We start from the raw sequence: 17,803 nt of genomic DNA, 5'->3' as shown, positions 1-17,803 counted from the left end.
AAGAGACTAAATGCGCCCTGTCCGGGCTGCCAGGCGGTGTGCAAGGGGTGTCTGTTATAACTTCTCCCAACTTCCACGGGGGTGCCTCATATGGTACCTGGGCTCGAGTGGGGACGGGAAACGGAGGCATGGTCGCAGGTAAGTGCAAGTATTTATCTCGTAACTTCGTTGTCTGACCACAGGGCCGGGCCCCCGGCCAGGTTGCGCGCGCGCTTCTGCAGGGGAAGCCCTGCTAATGCACCAGGAAATCAGGTACAGCCACCGCCATGCACGTTGACTTGAGTCTTTAAAGATCAGTGTCTAATAGCCCAGTACGTACTCCGTACTCCGTACTTGGGTCCAACAAAAGTTACCACTCACCAGCATCATAAGCTGCTCGAGGCTCTCACTAGTAATCAGATCAACGTTACAGACAGAGACGACAAAGATTGAGGTCGTTGCTTGATCACGGGTCATGGCATGTGCCCAGTCGTTGACTATGCGCAATCGCCCACTGACCGGACCAGAATGGCAAAGAGGGAAGAGGCGGTAAGAGTCCCTCTCATGTTTAATAAAAAATGCAGCTCGATGCCATTATGGTCTCGCGGCTCGGCCGGGGGAGCGTTGAGCACCAGCGGCTGGTTGGCTGGCATGGCGGCCATGTGGCTCGTGGCCCCGATTTATGTTTCGGCCACCGACTCAGGATCGATGCTTTCGCTGTGTTCAGGAGGCAGTTGCCAGTACTTACTGTGGTACGGTAAGGTAGTTGCATCGAGACTACGGAGCGAAATTAACAGTGAATCATCTAATAATTAATAGTCGGCCATCTCGAATGGTGCGGGCCAGCCCGCATCGCGGCGACCCATCCCCGCCACCACCACTAATAACGGGGTAATACCGCCCACTCGTCAAACTGGCTGGCCACCTTCGTCTCGACCTTTCTCAACCACCATCCAGCGCTTCTGCACAGTCACTCCTTCAAACCACATTCGTTAAGCTGTTCTTGCTCTTCTTCGCCACGGGTGCGGGCGTGTATTACCCTCGCTTCTCTTCTTGTCACTCTTTGAATCCTGCATGATTCCCTCTTTATTACCATCATTTCCCATCCTGTCCTATGTAATTAATGCCACCACGCGCGCCAATGCTCCAACGCCTCAACAGATAAACTATCCCACGACGATACGAAGCGCTACGACAATACGAAGTACCACTGTGCAAACTCCTGTGTAACGATTCAAGCGATCTCTCCTCATTGTGTCCAATATTGGCGACTCGACGACGGGATAGAAGTGAAAGACAGTCGTCAAAACGAACGCAAGAACTTCAGGAGTGTAGCTCCCATGCTACTGTCATGAAAATCGAGCCATTGTAATCCGATAAAATCATGTCCGTGCCTCAGACTGCTGACCTGAGTGCGCAATGGGCTTCGCAACAAGGAAACGAACAGCTCCAGATACGCATGATTCCGTACAGTCCCCCCCGAATTTCCTCTCATGGATCCGTGCAAACAAGCTCGCGGGAGACTTCCAGATCTTACGCCGGGGAAGAAAACGCCTTGCCCATCTCGCCGATGCAGACCCAGTCCGGCCCCAAAAATGCGTCCAGCCTAGCCCCGGGCCCAACCCAGGACATTGACCAGGAGTCCTGGTCAAGGTGTGGTGTTTCAGGCCCGACACGCTCCCCATCGAATTTGACGTTCGACCCAGACAATTTGAGCATGTCGAGTCGCACCTCGTCACCAAGGCCGTCGTCCACATCCTCTCGCCGTCGCAAAAGAGTCATCAGCGTCAATTCCGATACCAAAACCTTCTCACTGCTTCCGCAGTCGCAATCCCCGTCGTCTTCGGGAGCTGGTTTCAGCTCACCTCAGTTCTCCTGCACCACACCCGAGAGCTCTTGGGGTCGCGTCTCATCAAACATCTTCCGAGTTAAGGACCGCTCCAGTTCGCCCCTGACGCTGCAAACCCCTTGGACGCCGCGGATGAGAAGCGGCGTTCGAAAGCTGGAGCAGTTGCCAGATGATGGGGAGGGGCAGCTGGCTCAAACACCCGACGCCCTGGATTACTCCCCGCCCTTGCCGGACTGCTCCTCTTCTGAATATGGTGCGACCGGCGCTCAGCTGTCTAACAAGAACTCCTTTCAAACTACAGCCTCCAACTCGACATTATCCGAGAGAACAAACTTCAAGATCTATGGCGAGAGCTCTCCTGTGCGACCGGTAGCACGAGCCCTGACGGGAGAGTACGAACGCAGCCTTGCCCCTACGTCAAGCCATTCACACAATTACAACATCCTCGGCGAGTCGTCTTCGGAAAACTACTCTCTCTCCGACATCGTTCGTCCGAATACAGGCGAGAGCAATGTCAACTATGTTGTCCTCGGGCCGCCGTCGTCCTCTGGCTCGAGGCCGGCTACAAACCGGGGCCCAAGGTCAGAGTACTCTCGTGAGAGCCTCGTCGTGGCGCCTTTGCGACCTGTCAAAACAAGATCTTCCGACCGCGCAAGCGCCCTCGCGTCTCGATCTCGCGAGTCACTTCGCCGAGGCTCTCTTACTTTCTTGGGTGCCGCCATGACTCAAGAAGCCACCCTCGCATTGTTTGCGGGGACCTCGCCAATGCACTCTCTCGCGGACCCGACCAGCCAATTTTCTTCCAACCGGCGCGAAAGCGTATCCTCCGCCGGCACGCTGCCCAGAACTTACCAATGGAGTGCGGCCTTATCGACAGTCATGTCGGAAAGCGAGGGAGACAGTCTACCACCCTCACGCTCACTCTCCATGTGGTCCTTCCCAAATCGCCGAAGCAGTACTAACAGTCGTGACCTTTTAAGCATGGGATCCTCTTTCGGCGGTCTGGACGAACAAGCGGCCGCCGCAGCCTCTTATGCATGTTCCCCTTGGTCCCCGCCGGCGCATGGCGAACATCCCATGAACAAAGAGCACACAGCAAACAACAGACTGATTCGCAACCTCGACGAGGATGGCGATGGCCTCGCTGACTTGCATACTCTGCACCATCGATCCTCTCGAACCCGGCTAGCCGGTGGCTTTGCCCACAATCCGGCTGATAGAGGCCTACGTTCATCGGGCAGCACCCGCAGTCTCAACCCGTTCTCATTGCCGTCTTGGGTCCGTTTGTACTACGGCGGCGGTGACCAGCGGTTTCTTGTGGCGCAAGCCTCTTCAGACTCTATTCGGTCTCTTTATAATGGATCCTTGTACAATGATCCTCCGTATACCGGCTTCCTGCGCAATTCACCCAGGACTGAGCGACTTGCACCTGTTCTTGGTACCCCTCGGCGGTGGCAGCACGAGCGTATGTCGGAGGCAAATAGCGAGACGCACCCTTCAACCCCCAACATTGCTTCAGCCAACTCGTGTTCGAGGCAACCTTCTAGTGCTCCCTCAAGAGCACCCTCGAGCCGAATGAAGACGATAGCCCGGATGGTCAAGAAACAAACTTCAAGTGTCTGGTCGCCTCATCTTGATCGGGACCGTAGAGCCAGCCACCTCAGCATGTGGACCCCTCCACCAGTGGCCAGGTCTGGGGAGAATGGCGCCGTCTTCAAGAGGAACCGACAGCAAATATTTTTCGTTGTTGGCTTTGCTATACCATTTGGTGAGATCACCCTCTGTACTCACCAAGAAGAGATGCGCTAACTCCGAGAAGCCTGGATGATCGCCGCCTGCCTGCCCCTGCCATCAAAAGCTCCTGGCGAAATGACGGAGCATAGCAACACAAACGATCTCAACGTGGCCGGCGAGCCAGCTCAGAAGTCCTACCTAGCCCAGGAGACACTTTACCACAATTCTCGATGGTGGCGGACCCTTAATAGGGGCATGTCTGTTGTTGGTATTCTTCTCATTGCTGCGGCTATCGCTCTGATCGTCCTGGGAACCCAACAACAGCTGGCATGAACACTACTAGTCAAGGCTTTGTGTTCCTTGGAAGAGCTGCGTTCTCACTGTTGAACAACCGACTGTGGTGCTGCGAGTCACCATGGCGCTATTATACTGTTTGGAATTTCTTTACGACCTTAATGTTTGTGTATGATATCCTACGACAATGAAGTTACAGGGAACATTTCGAAATGACCCGGGGGGAATCGGTTACGAGCGTACTTCATGACACCTAGCGATACCTTTTTACAATTCTTAGCAGACGGCGCTCTCTAGTTCTCTCACAAGACTTGAGCTCTGGTCAAAGTAGAACAAGTGGAGAGCGTGTTAGGATATTATGTCCTGTGATGGGCGCACATTACAACCCATGCATCTTGGCGTTTTAATTACTACATCTTTCTTTTGCGGTCTACGGAGTAGATCCGTTGGATTGGGTCATGACAGCCTATTGTGTGCCTAGTGAGACACTGCGGAAGTGTTCCAGCAAGCCAGGCATTCGCAGTCCGGAGTCCGGAGTTGACGCTCATGGCCGTTGAGTATGGACTTGGCAGTTTCGACTTTGATGCGTGCCTTTGCCCAGTGTCTCCTAGGCCTTCTTCTTTTCTGATGACTTGTTCTTGGCCTGCTTCTCCCGCGCCTCCACCTCAGCCCTGAGCTCCTCGAGGGCCTCAGTGATGTCTCCCTCCGGGTCTTTGGAGATGCCAAGGATGGGGTGGCCGCCAGACATACTGTCTGTGCTGATAGTCCTAACCATTCTAGCACTGGCTCTGCCGTGCCGCTTCTCAAGCTGCCGCCGAAGCATCGTCTTGCCCGGCGAAGCGAAGAAAATCAACGCTGCTACCGTCCACAGAAGCCCGTAAAAGTAAACACGCGCCCACACCCGCAGGGATTCCGACATGGATAGGATCAAGAAGGGACAGACTGCAAACGCAAAGGTGAGTTGCGTTGCAACGTAAGTCGCGGAATCATAGATCCATTTCTTGGAAGAGGGACCCCCAGTCAATGGATCCATGAAGAAGGGACGGACGTGCCTCCGGAAGTCTTGCGTACAATGTCAGTACGATTGCGTCTGAATCAAACCACGAAAGGCATCAACTTACGCTTGGCGGCTGTCTGGATCAAACTTGCAAGCAAGAAGGTGAGGTAATATCCGGGATAGAAGCCGTGCCACAGTGCGCTGGTACCAAAGGTGATCATGCTTGCTCGGAAGCCTGGCTTTTTACCCCTCGGTGTTACCCGCAAATAGACATAGTTTCGCAGCCAGTTGTTCGTGTTCATATTCCACCCTGACAGGTATCCTCGGGCATTCTGCGCGGTTTCCACCTGCCATGGATCGATGTTTTGAAGACGGTTCCAGGCTACCTTGCCAGTAACGGGGTCTACACCAGCGTAGCCAAGACCTGCCAGGATACAGGCGCCCTCGGTTAGGGACCAGACTCCGTAGTACTTGAAACGAGCCACAAGGCCAGTCATGTACAACATCCACACGCGACGAACAAAGCCATATGTCATGAACGAATCCGCGACAAGATGCTCGTGGCTGTAGGGACCGGAGAGCCACATGAACAGACCGATCCACAGAAGGCCCGTCAAAGCTTTCAGAGTGGCTGGAGTGCCGCTCCGTGGGATCCTGCGCTTCTTTCGAACGGGCGGCTTCTTCGCAGGGTCAACTTGCGCGGGTAGGTCGAACATGGTCGTGTCGATCCAGCGGCGATACTCAGCATAGTCAAACGCCGGACCAGCGAACAATGCTGGGAAGAAGAGAACGTAGCCTGTAAAGTCCACCACAGAAGGGACCTCTTTCAACATGCGATCTTTTTGAAAGTCGGACAGCTGGTCCTCGGGCAGTTGGCCATCGGCGACATTCCAGCAGAAGGCGCTCAGCTTCATCACCAAGACCATCTGTGCGCCTGTTATGTCGACACCGGTGGGGTTGTTGAGAAGTTGGCGCCAAATGTGGCTCACGGACATGTGGCCCATTAGGAAAGCAAAGGCGACCCATGGCATGTAGGTGCTGTTGCGCAAAAATGTTGCAATGCAGTACGCGCCACCGGAGCTGACAAGAAGGGTCAAGGCGCCATTCCACAAGTCAAACAACCCTACCAAATAGAATATCGATATTCTGCGGTCACGTCAGGACGGCTCAATCGTTTGCTACGCCTTTGTTGTATGGGCGGTCAAGGTGGTAATTCGTACCCTATACTGAAAATGTTCTTTTGTTGAGGCTTCGAATCAGGTATCCGTTTGAGAAGCCCGGCGAGGGGGTACGACAACAGGAAGGACGAAACGAGCTTGACTTCAAGGCGTGGTCAGATCTTGACCGTACAGTAAAGCCGTGAATACGACTTACGTTCGTCGGATGAAGCTCCAATGGTTTCTGCGAGGACCTCGAAAGCTACACATGACGTCAATCTCAACACACATGGTGGTCGATGTTCGTAAAGATATGGTTGTCCTTACGTCTATGCAGAGAGTAGAGCATTACTTTCGAAGGAGATCAGACGGCTGTGCGAATCGAAACACAATATGACACGAGGAGAGCGAGGGAACTTCGTTAGGCCATTCCAAGTAAGGTACAGAACGCGATCAGGGCGGTGGCAGTCATGGATGATGTACGTAGAGTGCCTGCTACGAAGGGTTTGAGCGTTTTGGAGGCGGCGCAATGCATGTGGGGTACAGCGCAAACGAGAAGACCCCATGCACGCGAGAGCGCACACGATTGGTGCACGTTACTTGTAGGCTAGATTACGGCCACCATCATGTGCTTCCTTGTTCAATCGTCGGATTCGTCACCAGTTATTTTTTTTGACAGACCCTAATAAACGTGCATTGCCTTGGTATACCAGTTCATACTTGAGTACCTAGTATTACGGTTTGTTCCCCACCTAGGCCCGCGCGTCGTGACCCGTGGTCAGTCCTTCTAAGTATCTGCGTCTTGGTCGGATAGATGAAATAGCTCCGAATCCTGACGCGAACGCGATGAAAACTTTGAGACGCATTAGTTGGACCGCGCATCGCATGTGGCGTATGAAGGGTGGGCGGACCCATGGCCTCTGCGTCTCCATCTGGCCTGAGGATGGCAGCCATCACACGATGATGACAGGCCATCATATGACTATGTGACATCGCCCATGGCTTGAACTCCGACGACGACGCTCTGCCAGACAATGATTTCAGCATCCAGTTCCTAGTATCTTACGATATCGCATCTTTGTTGCTCTGGGAGCTGGCGCTCATTGGTATCCTCGTCATCGGCAGCGAGTCTTTCGCAGCGGACGACTGTTTGACGCGAGCCAGAGCATAGATGATGCCGCTGACGAAGCCGATCGCAATGGCCGACACGCTGCCGAACGTAACAGGCGCAGAAAAGAAAATAAGTCCACTGATTGCAATGGGCAACTTGTTGAGCGCGCCGACCATTGAATATGTGGTTGAAGATGTTACGCGGATGCACCAGGCGGAGCAATACGAAATGAAGATCGCAGCCAATCCTGAGTAGACAATGCCTACGCCCATGCGTACACGAAGCTCTGGGGGAAAGTTACGTGCCAAGTTCGCGGAGGACCAGTCTTCAGTCAGCAGACCCAGTACCAAGAGGACGGGAATCGTCAACAAATTGTTGTAGTACATAGCTGCGGGTGATTAGCGAGGCAGGAGAGAAGATGCTCGCTTTGGAAACGACTTACAATCCCAGTCTTTGAAGTTCATCTTTTTGATGACCTTGCGCATACTCAAAAGGTACGATGCGCTGCAGAAGACGTTCATGCCCATCCATGCGTAGCCAGCGTTCAGCGTTGACACGGCGTCCGAAGAAGAGGCGGTGCCAAAGTCGCCAGCAATGGCGCTCTGAATATCGGCCCACGCAGCAACGACGGAGCTGACGACCATGAGTCCAAAGGAGACAAGCGACAACGGGGTAACGCTGCCACCGAACCACAATACCTCGCCGTAAGCGATGACGATGATGGTCAAATTCTTGAAAATAGTATAGACTGGGACGGAGAGGTATTGCAAAGCCTTGGCGCCCGTGTAGATCATGCTAACCAGGAGGACCGAGATGGGGAACCCTGCGTGGAGTCAGTCTCGCGACAAGATATGTGCTAGAATCGGTACGTACACTTCTTGGCCCGCTCCGACTCAAAGGGCGCAAGAGCTTTGATCAGACCGAATTGCTTGCAGGCAGTGATAGCCCCTGTGCCAACCATGGCCTGCCCGCTCCAGTTAGCAACTTCTCGGTAGGCACAAGGGACATTGAATCAACCTACCTGGATGGCCAAGTACAGAAAGTTGACGTTCCAATGCTGCCCCGAAACCACATATTTGTTGACAACAGTCATGCTAATCGACGAGGCGCAGTAAGCTAGAATAGAGATCATTGGACTATTGTCAAGCTTGCTAACGGAGGAAGACAGCGTAGAGCCGCCGGATCCGTTACCGTAGGGCTTGCCGGAGGGCGACATGGACCCGAATGGAGAACGGTCTCCCGTCTTGTAAGCATTGTCAGACATGCGCACGACATAGTCTTCGTTCTTTTTGTCCGTCATCGTGATTTGTGAGCCCCTTGCGGAGTTGTCGGACTGTATTCCCGTCGACGATGGTCAATCGGTCAGTTGTAGGTTTCGAATTGAGTGAAGTCGCAGGATCCGCGTTTCTCGGGTTACTCTGCGTTTCTAGAAAAGATTGTTGCAGATGTTCGAAATCCAGTCGCTTTGGTGAATTAACGAGTGAAGCGCGGCGAGCGCATGGGAATGGGCAGGTTTGGTGTCGCGTGCAACTGACGCTCATGAATGGAAAAGAATCTGTAGGTACGTTTGACGCATCAGCGAGTAGGTATGTTGGCCGAGAGGACGCATTGGAATGTGTCAGGGGCGCTTAGTCATTTTATGGCGCCGTCGAGGTAATGAGGTAGGTATTACCGTAGCCTCTTTGACCACTCTTAACAATGTCGATATCAATACTTGCTTGAAATATCAAGAGACAATCTCTACACCTCGAAAAGTAGGTTGCAATTTGCTAAGATTCGTCCCCAATGGCTGGATCATCCTGCATCGCTAGCTCACCATCAGCTGTAGTCGGGAAATTCAGGTGCTTCCAATCTTCCAATTCTTCTGTGACTGATCTCATGCGGTCACGTATACTCTCTATAGCATAGCTACCAAGAAGAAGTCTCAATGGTGGGTACGAGCAATGTGCCAACTGCCAGACGAGTTCAGCGCACTTGACAGCGCTGGTTGGTTGACGGTCACCCAACCATTGGACCATCCTCTTCGCATGCAAAGCGGGTGATGTTGCGTGCGCGTAGCTCTCGCTGGGGGGTTTGACGAGGAAATGTCCCCATGTAGGTAAAGGATCATCGCCCGTAACTGGCTCATCACGCCTGACGAGCCCAGGCTCAATAAGCGTGGCCTTGATATTAAATGCATCCGTCTCGTAAAGCATAGCTTCAATGAGACCTTCAACTGCGTACTTTGTAGCGCAGTACGGTCCAAGACCGGGAACCCCCAAAGCTCCAGATGTGGAACTGAAGATCAGGTATCGACCGCCGTTCTGTCGACGGAAGTAAGGGAGTGTCGCGTGGATTATATGGACCGTACCCATGAAGTTAGTCTCGAACTGGTTTCTGAGATCATGCTCGTCCTGGTCCTCGCAGGCTCCGATCACGCCATAGCCTGAACAGTTGGCGACGACGTCGATGCGTCCGAAATGGTCCAGGGCGCGTTGTACAGGGCGCAGAACTGACTCGCGTGACCTGACGTCGCAGACAGCACGAAGCAGGTTCTCGCTGCGACCAGGAGTATCGTGGAGGTCATCTTCAAAAACGCGCCCAACAGAGACGACAAAATCTCCCCGCGAGAGTGCGCATTTCACTAGGGAACGGCCCATGTGCCCGGTGCCGCCGAAGACCTAGCGAAGGCTTTAGCGCCTGAGCCCTTCACTGACACATCTGGGGGAACATACGATCCATACTAATTGATGGCTCGGTGTACCGCTTGGGGGAGGGTCACAGCTGGCCGGTAGCTCAAGCCTTGATTTTTCGCCTGCTTCCTGATGGTCGGACGATGACGGTCGTTGAGGAAGAGAGGGGTTGACGCTCATCTCGGCGGCTTGAGCTGTAATTACGCATGCGTCAATCGACTGGAGCTACGGGATGACTGGCAACACGGCGCCTGAGTCCCTGATCATGAATTGTGCATATGTAACAACGTGGCAGATTGCTTTTCAGGACTCGCAAGTCGCAACTCATCATGATGATAGGTGAGGATACACCTTACATCGGCTCAATTCCGGTCCCGCACCTAATCCAATCCCAAGGTCCCAGCGGTCACCTGCGGAACTCTTAACTTTTGAGCCTCGATTGGGTCCTAGTTCAACATTTACTGAGATTGCTACAAACTACCTACAAGTGGCGGAGATGTGACGTGTTCATTCATTGACGTTTGCAAGGACTGGTATCAACGGTGCTGCCAGCCGACTCAGCCTCTCGCGGAGCCCGCAATTTGAGGCGGCTGATGTTCTGGCATCGAACAGTGAGAGGATGCAAATATCGTCGTCAGTCTGCACGTCATTAGAGCTACGATTATAAGAGACAGAGACGCCAGATTGTGGCTTTGACTATTTCATTGAAGGTACTCTTGAACGTATTGCTGACGATGAGTGTTGACGTCCAAGTCGGAACTTCTGTTGAGAGGTGTCCATTTGGGCTCGTCTTTGAACAGGCGCATGGCGTGTACATACTAAACCGAATGTTAGACTTGTACCCGACCAAAAAGTCAAAGGTCATTAGTACTCACATTGGACTCGTCCGTGGTAAAGCGATGATAAATGCCCGGTGGCAAGATGAGCAAATCATTCTTCGCGAGGAGCACACGAACCCACTCGTCGTCTTTGCTCCTGACGTCAAAATAGCCCTGTCCGCCACGGATGTAACGAATTTCCTCATCTTCATGAAGATGCTCATGAAAGAACATCTTGACCTTGTCCTCATACACATCTCCCATCGCCTCCGGCGAGACGCGAATCTCGTCGCGGTTCTTGTATCCTCTTTCCGCAGCAAGCTGGTTCACTCCGTCTATCTCGGGTAGATGGTAATATAGAACGCCCAATTTGGCCAGAGCATCGATGCCAACCTCGCGTCCAGAATCGTGAGGGAGGCGTTGATCACCCTACGTCATGACACCGCAATCAGTGGGTGCCGTCGAGTAACGGAAAGCACCATGTACTCACCGGGAGGCCATCATACATGTATGCTTTCATGGTCGCAAGAGGCCGGAATATAATGACGAGAAATGTTCAGACGTACGGACAATGTGGCTAGAGTTGAATAACTTGAGCCCGAGGTTGTGAGAGTGGGGAAGATTGTGCGCACTGCATGCTGACGTTTGACTCATTGATCATCCGTGGACCGTCCGTCAACCGCCCTGTGGGCCCCCTCATAAGTGACTGCAATGCGAATCGGTTCGCTGCATCATCTTTTGGTAGGTACAAGGAGCAGGGACTAACTTTTAATCAGAGCTGCCAGCCAATGAATGCCCTTTTTGCTTTCATCAAATAGTGAGGGTAGAAGAGCAGGTGTCGAAGTAAGTATTACCAGCGTTGATAGAACTCGAGTCTACCCCGGCCGCTATCACGCCACAGGGCCACAGCCGGAGAGATACAGAAGTACACGGTGATGGGGTTGCTTGTTATCACAGACGCTTGCTCGAGAGTTGACACTCGGTACGCGATGAACTCGCTAGCTTGGAATTTCGATATGCAGCCTCAATGGAAAGGACAAGGAACAAACAATATTCTCCCCATGCTGTCTCAACGACTCACTTTGTACAGACCGTCATGATGTTAGCATGAATGCTGTCGCGCGGTGCTGCGTATTCAACAGCAGGCTGTTGGTTTCAGAGCGCCGCCGCTCATGAAGTTCCTGCTAATATGAGGCCATCATTGGGTGCTTAGGGCGAGAACGAAGAGTGTGGAAGTAAGGCAACATCCTCTCCCCACCAGGCGGTCGCCCTTAAACTTGTGGTCACAACGTACCTTACATTGCATTGGAGTGAGAGATCCTATTTCCAGTCGTTCATCTTATTTATGCCCCTATTTAGAAATTTCAGCCATACTCACATTCTTCTGCTCCAATTTGACGATGGCTCAGTCGTAGAATTGGACTTGATGAACCCACAACGTCATAAGAAAGCATCACCCGTCTTGTGGCGCCACATCGGGTACAGCCATATCCCTGGGCTCGGCTACTATGAGGTCGTTGCCGTTGTTATTGCCTTCGTTGCCCGCTGCGCGACCTTCAAAAATGCGTCTCCACCATCTCGGAGGGTCGAATGGTCGAGATTCGTTGTGTAGTGGCGGATACACGTCGTTGAAAAAATACCAGACATGTCCTATTATAACGCCCATGATCTCGTCCCTGGGAACGCTACCATGCATGACAAGGCTGAAGCCCATCAGGACCCAAGGCAGATACGGCGCGGTGAACACTAACAAGCCTAAGAAGCTTAAACGTGTGTCGGGGTTGCGTCGCGACCAGATGTAGACGAGCGTGGAAGATAAGGGCTGACCCAAGAAAGGCATGGAGACGAGAGGCGATAGCGCAATGAGGCTCGCCATCGCGTACATGAGCAGCCAGGAAAAGTGAGCAGGCGATCGACCAGAAGATTCTTCGAGAAGCCGGGCATATCGTTGCAGGAAGTACACATGGAAGAGCAAGTCGAGTGAAAACGGTCCGAAATAGAGAAATGTCGTCAATAGTCGCCAGTACTGCCGGCTTCGTCAGCTTATTACGTCCGCGATCATCCACCCATCCAAGAAACTTGCGCTCACCTGTGACTTGCCAAAAACGGCGCGAAAGCTGAAGAACAATTGAAACGGGGTGACCATATGACACTGAACAAGAGCGCTCGTCATGATGGTCGCAGCCGTCCACCAGCGGGTACAAATGGGCATCTCCCAGAACCAGGTTTCGAGGGGCAGGCGCCCACCATCCATCATTTGGTCCATTGGTCCACCCGGATGATGTGAGGCTTGGTGTGTATATTCCTTACAGAACAAAGACCTCTGGGATCCGAAATGACGGTTCACGCCGCCATCGGTGTTGGTGACCGGAGGCGGATTGCGCAGCGGAAGATGAATTTACGAGATACTAAATGTATGCGCAAAATTTCTTGAGAGTACGCAGTGTCGGGTTGATGGAGGTGAGGACGATTGTGTAAGTTTCTTGATGACCTACGTAGACTAGTAGAAGATGCGAACGTGGCAATCCCGCCAGTGCCCCACCAGTAGAGTGTCATCACGGTCACGGTCGTGACCGACTGACCGTGTTACCCATGCCCGAGCCAGCTGCGTCCGGCAGCGTGGGGACGTTAGACTCTATAGAGCATGCTCTACTCCGTACAGACGGAGTACAGATGTTCTAATGAAGCATCGAGTTTGGTCCAACAAAACAATAAAATGATGATCCGCCCCCAGCCACTCTGTAGACTTGTTGCTCGGATTGCTCCCTTGATTGATGGACGTCGACTGGAGTTCGTGGGTGCAGGTGGCTGATCCGCCGCCGCCAAGACACGAAAGGTGGCGCGAGTCCTCTCACAGGAACCCACCAGATTCAATTAAAGTCGCGTGGCTGGGTTACCAACGCGTCGCGACGCCTTCCGCGTTACGCCCGCGACCTCGTACATATCACAACCACATCGCCTTGAGCAATTGCTTCTTGCCAGTCCTGTTCCCGGAAACACACACGATCTTTTTCCGATTCCTGCACAGCTTGACTTTCATTCAGCACCTCCTCGCCCTGAATTCTTGGGAATACTACAATGGCTGGCCCATCCACAGCCGGCAAGCGCCCAGCAAAGGCAGCCCGCACAAGCCAGGCGCAGGACCAGCGCGGCAGCAAACAATGGCGCCCTTCAGAAGCAGACTATGCCTCAAAACTGCCAAAAAAATTCAAGCCTAGGCCTGAAGAAACGCAACGTATATACCCTGCCTTGCACAAGCATTCGTCATGATCTTGAAGCTGATTTTACTCTGCAGTTGGCGATCCAATTTATCGTTCACCTCCAAAAGCGAAACGCCGGTATAAGCCAGGGACAGTGGCTCTCCGCGAAATCAGAAAATATCAGTCGAACACGAAACTTTTAGTGTCCAAATTGCCATTTGCTCGAGTGGTATGTCTCTGCGCTCGCTTCGTCGAAGGTTCAATGCTGACCGATTGCATAGTGCCGAGAGATAGGCCAGACTTGCAGACCACAGGGCGCTGAATTCCGTTGGCAAAGCCATGCACTGCAGGCGCTGCAGGAAGCCGCAGAAGCATATCTGGTGTATCTATTCGAAGATGCAAACCTCTGTGCCATCCATGCGAAGCGCGTTACGCTGATGAGGAAAGACATCATATTGGCACGGAGGATTCGGGGGATACAAGGAGGTTTAGGCTGAAATCTGAGCGGACGGGGAAGCCAGGGACCGACCATGTCTCGGGGAAGAGAGTTCGCATCGGGAAGCGATGGTGCATTTGGAAGTTTCGGCGTTAAGTGTGATGATACCATTGTGGCTCACCTATTCGCTTTGAATAGCGGCTTGGCTGGCTAGTAGGTTGGCTCAGGCTTTTGTTAAGTGTCCTGGTTCGCCTGCTGCGCCGTTGCAATTAAAATCAAGTCGGAGCATTTTTGCTTCTTATTGCAAAATTCCACGATAATTCGCTCGAGCTGGATTGTTGAACGATATTCTAGCACTTGATTACTCTGTACTGTGTTGCTCACTACTTAGTAGTATGTATGTATGTATGTGCCTAGTACTACGGAGCACCTGTTGTAGCGTCATTCTGCGTTACCTTATGGAATGAGCCAGGTCTTGACGTAATTACCTTACTAGTGCTCAACCTGGCCCGCGTCACCCACTCCAGGACTCTTGGAGCCAGCGTCCGACCACGACCTTTGACTCTTTGAGCAAAGTTAGACGACCCTTTTACTTCTTATAATATGAGTCGTTCAACCACATTTCGTCGCGCCACGCGGCTGTTCGCAACTGGTTTTGGTCCTGGCATTTGTATTGGTGCTGCATGGCATACGAGACCCGGCGCAACGCCTGCGCGCCTTGATGCGACAACGCGCCGGTCGCCAGTGCCTACGATCGACAGTAACCCGCCTATGTCATCCAAGGTGCTCCAGCAGTGCTCCAGCGGTAGCCTCGCCGGTCAGTCTGAACGGCTTTCGGGTCAATCTCGAGGTCCAACGTTGTAACTCACCTCCTCAGGTCTCTGCACAGGTGCGCTAGTCGCACTGTTCTCCCGCACTCTGGTGTTTCTTGGAAGTACTCTTGCGCTTGTGGTCTACGTATTTCCCAACCATTCTCCGTCTCTACAATTGTACATCGTTTGACTTACGATTGCTAGGTCGCATCACGCTACGGTGTGAACCTCACTCAGACGTTTGGGATAAAGAAACTGGCCTCGCAACCAGTGTGGATGCAACGGATTCAGGAGAGCCCGTACTTTGCCGGCTCTTTCATTGTGACTTTCACTCTAGCTGCGTTTGTTCGACTTTAGTAGCAAATGTAAGCAAGTGTTCTTGAGAGCCATCCGTCAGATTGGCTGGGTTTCCCGAGTCAACCATGCCATTGTGAGGGGGTCATTTGTGAAAAACCCCTTGGTCTTGTCCATGATCTCAGCGTTGTATGTGTTGATCCATTTGATCTCACCTTCAGTCAGCAGACTCGAGTCAATCAGATTTTGGCAGTATGGCACCATGGTGACGTGTTCAAATCCAAGGAACGGCTTGTCTCCAAAGCAGTGCTTGGTATTGGTTTCCTTGACCATGATGATGTTCTCGATGCGGATGCCAAACTCGTTTTCGACGTAGTAGCCCGGCTCATTCGAAATGACATTGCCAGCAGACAGCGCCACCTCGGCGTGTTGCGCTCTGGTCCCAACGCCGATGGGACCTTCGTGTACATTGAGGTAGGAGCCCACGCCGTGACCAGTTCCGTGGCGGTAATCGAGCCCGTATTGCTGCCAGTGTCAGCGAAGAAGCCAGGTAATGGGCTCAGGCAGCATTGTGACTCACCCAGAGATACTGACGGGCCAGAGAGTCCAGGGCGTATCCTGTCGTTCCTTTGGGGAAGACAGCCATATCAAGCGCTATGTTTCCTTTCAGAACAAGTGTATATGCCTCTCTTTCGGCATCAGTGGGCTTTCCAAAGTGCAAGGTACGGGTGACATCGGTTGTACCGTCACGGAACTGAGCACCAGAATCGCAGAGGTAAATTCTGTCCGGATCGATCACAGAGCAGTTGCCTCGCACGGGCTTGTAGTGAATGATAGCAGCACTGGTTATACAAGTTAGCTCGAAGCATTGCGGTGGAAGAGGAAAGGACTGACTTTGGCCCTGTTGACGAGATGGTTGGGAAGGACAAGCCGACGAAATGATCGTGCTTCGACCGCAACTCGATCAATTTGTCGTCGGCCTCGACTTCATCCAGAGTCGCTTTTTTGGCTACCAGTTGGTCTTCCAACCATGCGAAGTATTCGATGAGAGCTGCGCCGTCGCGAATGTGGCACGCACGCATGCCTTGCAGTTCTGTAGGGTTCTTGATAGCCTTAGCATCACAGACGGGGCTGCGAACTTCGTGTACCATATTGTCTCCCCCCAATGCTCGATGAAGTGCCCAGGAACCCTTGTTGGAGAGCAACAAGCGGTGTGGTGAACCGATGCCTTTGTCCCCTACAGACTGTTGAGCTTGGGCGGCCGTAGCCGACAGTCTTCGGGCATCGTCAAGTATGGCGCTGTATGGCCGCAAGTGGATTTCGTTATCGGCAAGGTGCTTCTTGCAAGTGTCGTCCAGTTTGGCGTCATCGATGTACAAGGTAGCGGAATCAGGTGTGACGATGGCGAACGAGAAGAAGACAGGGTTGTAGGGAATGTCGCTGCCCCGCATGTTGAAGAGCCAGGCGATCTCATCGAGCATGGAGATGACAAAGCCAATTGCCTGCTTCTTACCCAATTCGAGTCGTAGGTCATGTAATTTGGCTTGGACAGTTTTGCCAGCAAGGTCATCGGGTAAGACGATGATGGGCTCTTGGGGTCTTGGTGGCTGATCTGTGCCCCATACAAGGTCGACTAGATTCTCCTCAAGTGGTATCAGGTCGGCGCCTCCCCGCTTGTGAATCTTCTCTTGCAATTTCTTGGCCGCGGACGAAGCAATCAACGAGGCATCCACCCCGACATTTTTGCCGCCACTCGAGTGCTCTGCGGACCAATCTTGCCAGGTTGGTGCTTCTGGCTGAGCCGAGTTGAGCAGGGTCCAGTTCTCATCCAGCTGCTTCGTTGCCTGTATAATGTATCGGCCATCTGTGGACAGTACTGCTGTGTCCGGAGTGATGACGGCTACACCGGCTGAACCTGTGAAACCCGAAATGTAAGGCCGCCGCGCGTCCGAAGCCGCAATGTATTCGGAGGCATGGTTGTCCTCCGAAGGCACGACTGATGGAAGCTAAGGTGAGAATAGAGCGCTCAAAGGTCAAACATGTGGTCTCTTACTGTAAATCTCGACATTGCGTTCTTTCATCAGTTCGCGTAGCTTGGCCAGACGGGCCGTAGTATTGATCTTCTCCATTGTTTTGAAGGTGCGCGTAGATTGTCGACAAAGGATTGGTGAAGCTGGCGTTTTCCAGTAGACTCGAGTCGTGAAACGCCAATTAGGCCGCACAAACATCGACTTTGCGAACTAAGCGCAGGGGATGTTCGGCCCAGTTGATGTCCTTTGCCGGGGGTAATACGTCGCGATCAAACCACAAGACCTGAAGGCTCAAGAGACAATAGGCAAGGGCTTATGTTGCATGCACAAAGTCTGGATGCTGGAGCTCGCGGTTTCTTGAGGCTCTCGCTCCAGTTTGTTCACTATTACCAGTGAGCCTGCAGGCAGCGATGACGGAGC

General features: G+C 52.8%; 7 protein-coding genes across 7 annotated transcripts; 2 read left to right on the top strand and 5 right to left on the bottom strand.

Moving 5' to 3' along the window:
• The first annotated feature begins 1,079 nt into the window (after positions 1-1,079).
• Positions 1,080-4,223, top strand: F5Z01DRAFT_181807 (uncharacterized protein). The gene is made up of 2 exons (XM_046257963.1): positions 1,080-3,596; positions 3,648-4,223. The coding sequence occupies exons 1-2, from the start codon at positions 1,364-1,366 to the stop codon at positions 3,893-3,895; spliced, it is 2,481 nt and encodes an 826-aa protein (XP_046116678.1). The 5' UTR covers positions 1,080-1,363; the 3' UTR covers positions 3,896-4,223.
• Positions 4,224-4,270: 47 nt separating this feature from the next.
• On the bottom strand, positions 4,271-6,527 carry F5Z01DRAFT_659356 (MBOAT family protein). Its single transcript, XM_046263762.1, has 5 exons — positions 6,338-6,527; positions 6,228-6,272; positions 6,074-6,173; positions 4,978-5,999; positions 4,271-4,918 (listed from the first exon to the last, which is right to left on the bottom strand). Exons 1-5 carry the CDS (start codon positions 6,357-6,359, stop codon positions 4,464-4,466), a joined length of 1,644 nt encoding a protein of 547 aa, XP_046116677.1. The 5' UTR covers positions 6,360-6,527; the 3' UTR covers positions 4,271-4,463.
• Positions 6,528-6,584: 57 nt separating this feature from the next.
• Positions 6,585-8,655, bottom strand: F5Z01DRAFT_178112 (GDP-mannose transporter). The gene is made up of 4 exons (XM_046257960.1): positions 8,143-8,655; positions 7,995-8,085; positions 7,564-7,944; positions 6,585-7,509 (listed from the first exon to the last, which is right to left on the bottom strand). Exons 1-4 carry the CDS (start codon positions 8,419-8,421, stop codon positions 7,073-7,075), a joined length of 1,188 nt encoding a protein of 395 aa, XP_046116676.1. The 5' UTR covers positions 8,422-8,655; the 3' UTR covers positions 6,585-7,072.
• A 235-nt stretch (positions 8,656-8,890) lies between these two features.
• Positions 8,891-11,131, bottom strand: F5Z01DRAFT_624950 (uncharacterized protein; the record flags this gene model as incomplete). The annotated part of the gene is made up of 6 exons (XM_046261396.1): positions 8,891-9,781; positions 9,836-10,018; positions 10,325-10,448; positions 10,508-10,611; positions 10,669-11,040; positions 11,102-11,131. 6 exons carry the CDS (start codon positions 11,129-11,131, stop codon positions 8,891-8,893), a joined length of 1,704 nt encoding a protein of 567 aa, XP_046116675.1.
• A 933-nt stretch (positions 11,132-12,064) lies between these two features.
• Positions 12,065-12,865, bottom strand: F5Z01DRAFT_682343 (Der1-like family-domain-containing protein; the record flags this gene model as incomplete). Its single annotated transcript, XM_046265755.1, has 2 exons — positions 12,065-12,637; positions 12,701-12,865. The coding sequence occupies 2 exons, from the start codon at positions 12,863-12,865 to the stop codon at positions 12,065-12,067; spliced, it is 738 nt and encodes a 245-aa protein (XP_046116674.1).
• Positions 12,866-13,689: 824 nt separating this feature from the next.
• Positions 13,690-14,686, top strand: F5Z01DRAFT_751581 (putative histone H3 protein; the record flags this gene model as incomplete). Its single annotated transcript, XM_046267055.1, has 3 exons — positions 13,690-13,846; positions 13,907-14,040; positions 14,093-14,686. The coding sequence occupies 3 exons, from the start codon at positions 13,690-13,692 to the stop codon at positions 14,306-14,308; spliced, it is 507 nt and encodes a 168-aa protein (XP_046116673.1). The 3' UTR covers positions 14,309-14,686.
• Positions 14,687-15,452: 766 nt separating this feature from the next.
• F5Z01DRAFT_637915 (putative Xaa-Pro aminopeptidase P) lies at positions 15,453-17,482 on the bottom strand (the record flags this gene model as incomplete). Its single annotated transcript, XM_046262320.1, has 4 exons — positions 15,453-15,878; positions 15,934-16,195; positions 16,248-17,349; positions 17,407-17,482. The coding sequence occupies 4 exons, from the start codon at positions 17,480-17,482 to the stop codon at positions 15,453-15,455; spliced, it is 1,866 nt and encodes a 621-aa protein (XP_046116672.1).
• Positions 17,483-17,803: the final 321 nt, after the last annotated feature.

The sequence above is a fragment of the Emericellopsis atlantica genome, assembly GCF_019669845.1.
Source record: "Emericellopsis atlantica unplaced genomic scaffold F5Z01scaffold_19, whole genome shotgun sequence".
Classification (NCBI taxonomy): domain Eukaryota; kingdom Fungi; phylum Ascomycota; class Sordariomycetes; order Hypocreales; family Bionectriaceae; genus Emericellopsis; species Emericellopsis atlantica.
The sequence above is the reverse complement of the archived record's forward strand: the minus strand, read 5'-3'. Positions and strand labels throughout refer to the sequence as shown.

What these genes read in the sequence shown, in the direction of transcription:
- F5Z01DRAFT_181807 (XM_046257963.1), top strand. Translation starts at nt 1,364, where the DNA reads ATGTCCGTGCCTCAGACTGCTGACCTGAGTGCGCAATGGGCTTCGCAA. An exon ending in TGGCTTTGCTATACCATTTG is followed by an intron (nt 3,597 to 3,647) that starts GTGAGATCACCC and finishes AACTCCGAGAAG; the next exon opens with CCTGGATGATCGCCGCCTGC.
- F5Z01DRAFT_659356 (XM_046263762.1), bottom strand. Translation starts at nt 6,359, where the DNA reads ATGCTCTACTCTCTGCATAGAC. An exon ending in TGGAGCTTCATCCGACGAAC is followed by an intron (nt 6,174 to 6,227) that starts GTAAGTCGTATT and finishes CACGCCTTGAAG; the next exon opens with TCAAGCTCGTTTCGTCCTTC. An exon ending in AAGAACATTTTCAGTATAGG is followed by an intron (nt 6,000 to 6,073) that starts GTACGAATTACC and finishes ACGTGACCGCAG; the next exon opens with AATATCGATATTCTATTTGG.
- F5Z01DRAFT_178112 (XM_046257960.1), bottom strand. Translation starts at nt 8,421, where the DNA reads ATGACGGACAAAAAGAACGAAGACTATGTCGTGCGCATGTCTGACAAT. An exon ending in TTCTGTACTTGGCCATCCAG is followed by an intron (nt 8,086 to 8,142) that starts GTAGGTTGATTC and finishes TGGAGCGGGCAG; the next exon opens with GCCATGGTTGGCACAGGGGC. An exon ending in GTCGGAGCGGGCCAAGAAGT is followed by an intron (nt 7,945 to 7,994) that starts GTACGTACCGAT and finishes GACTCCACGCAG; the next exon opens with GGTTCCCCATCTCGGTCCTC.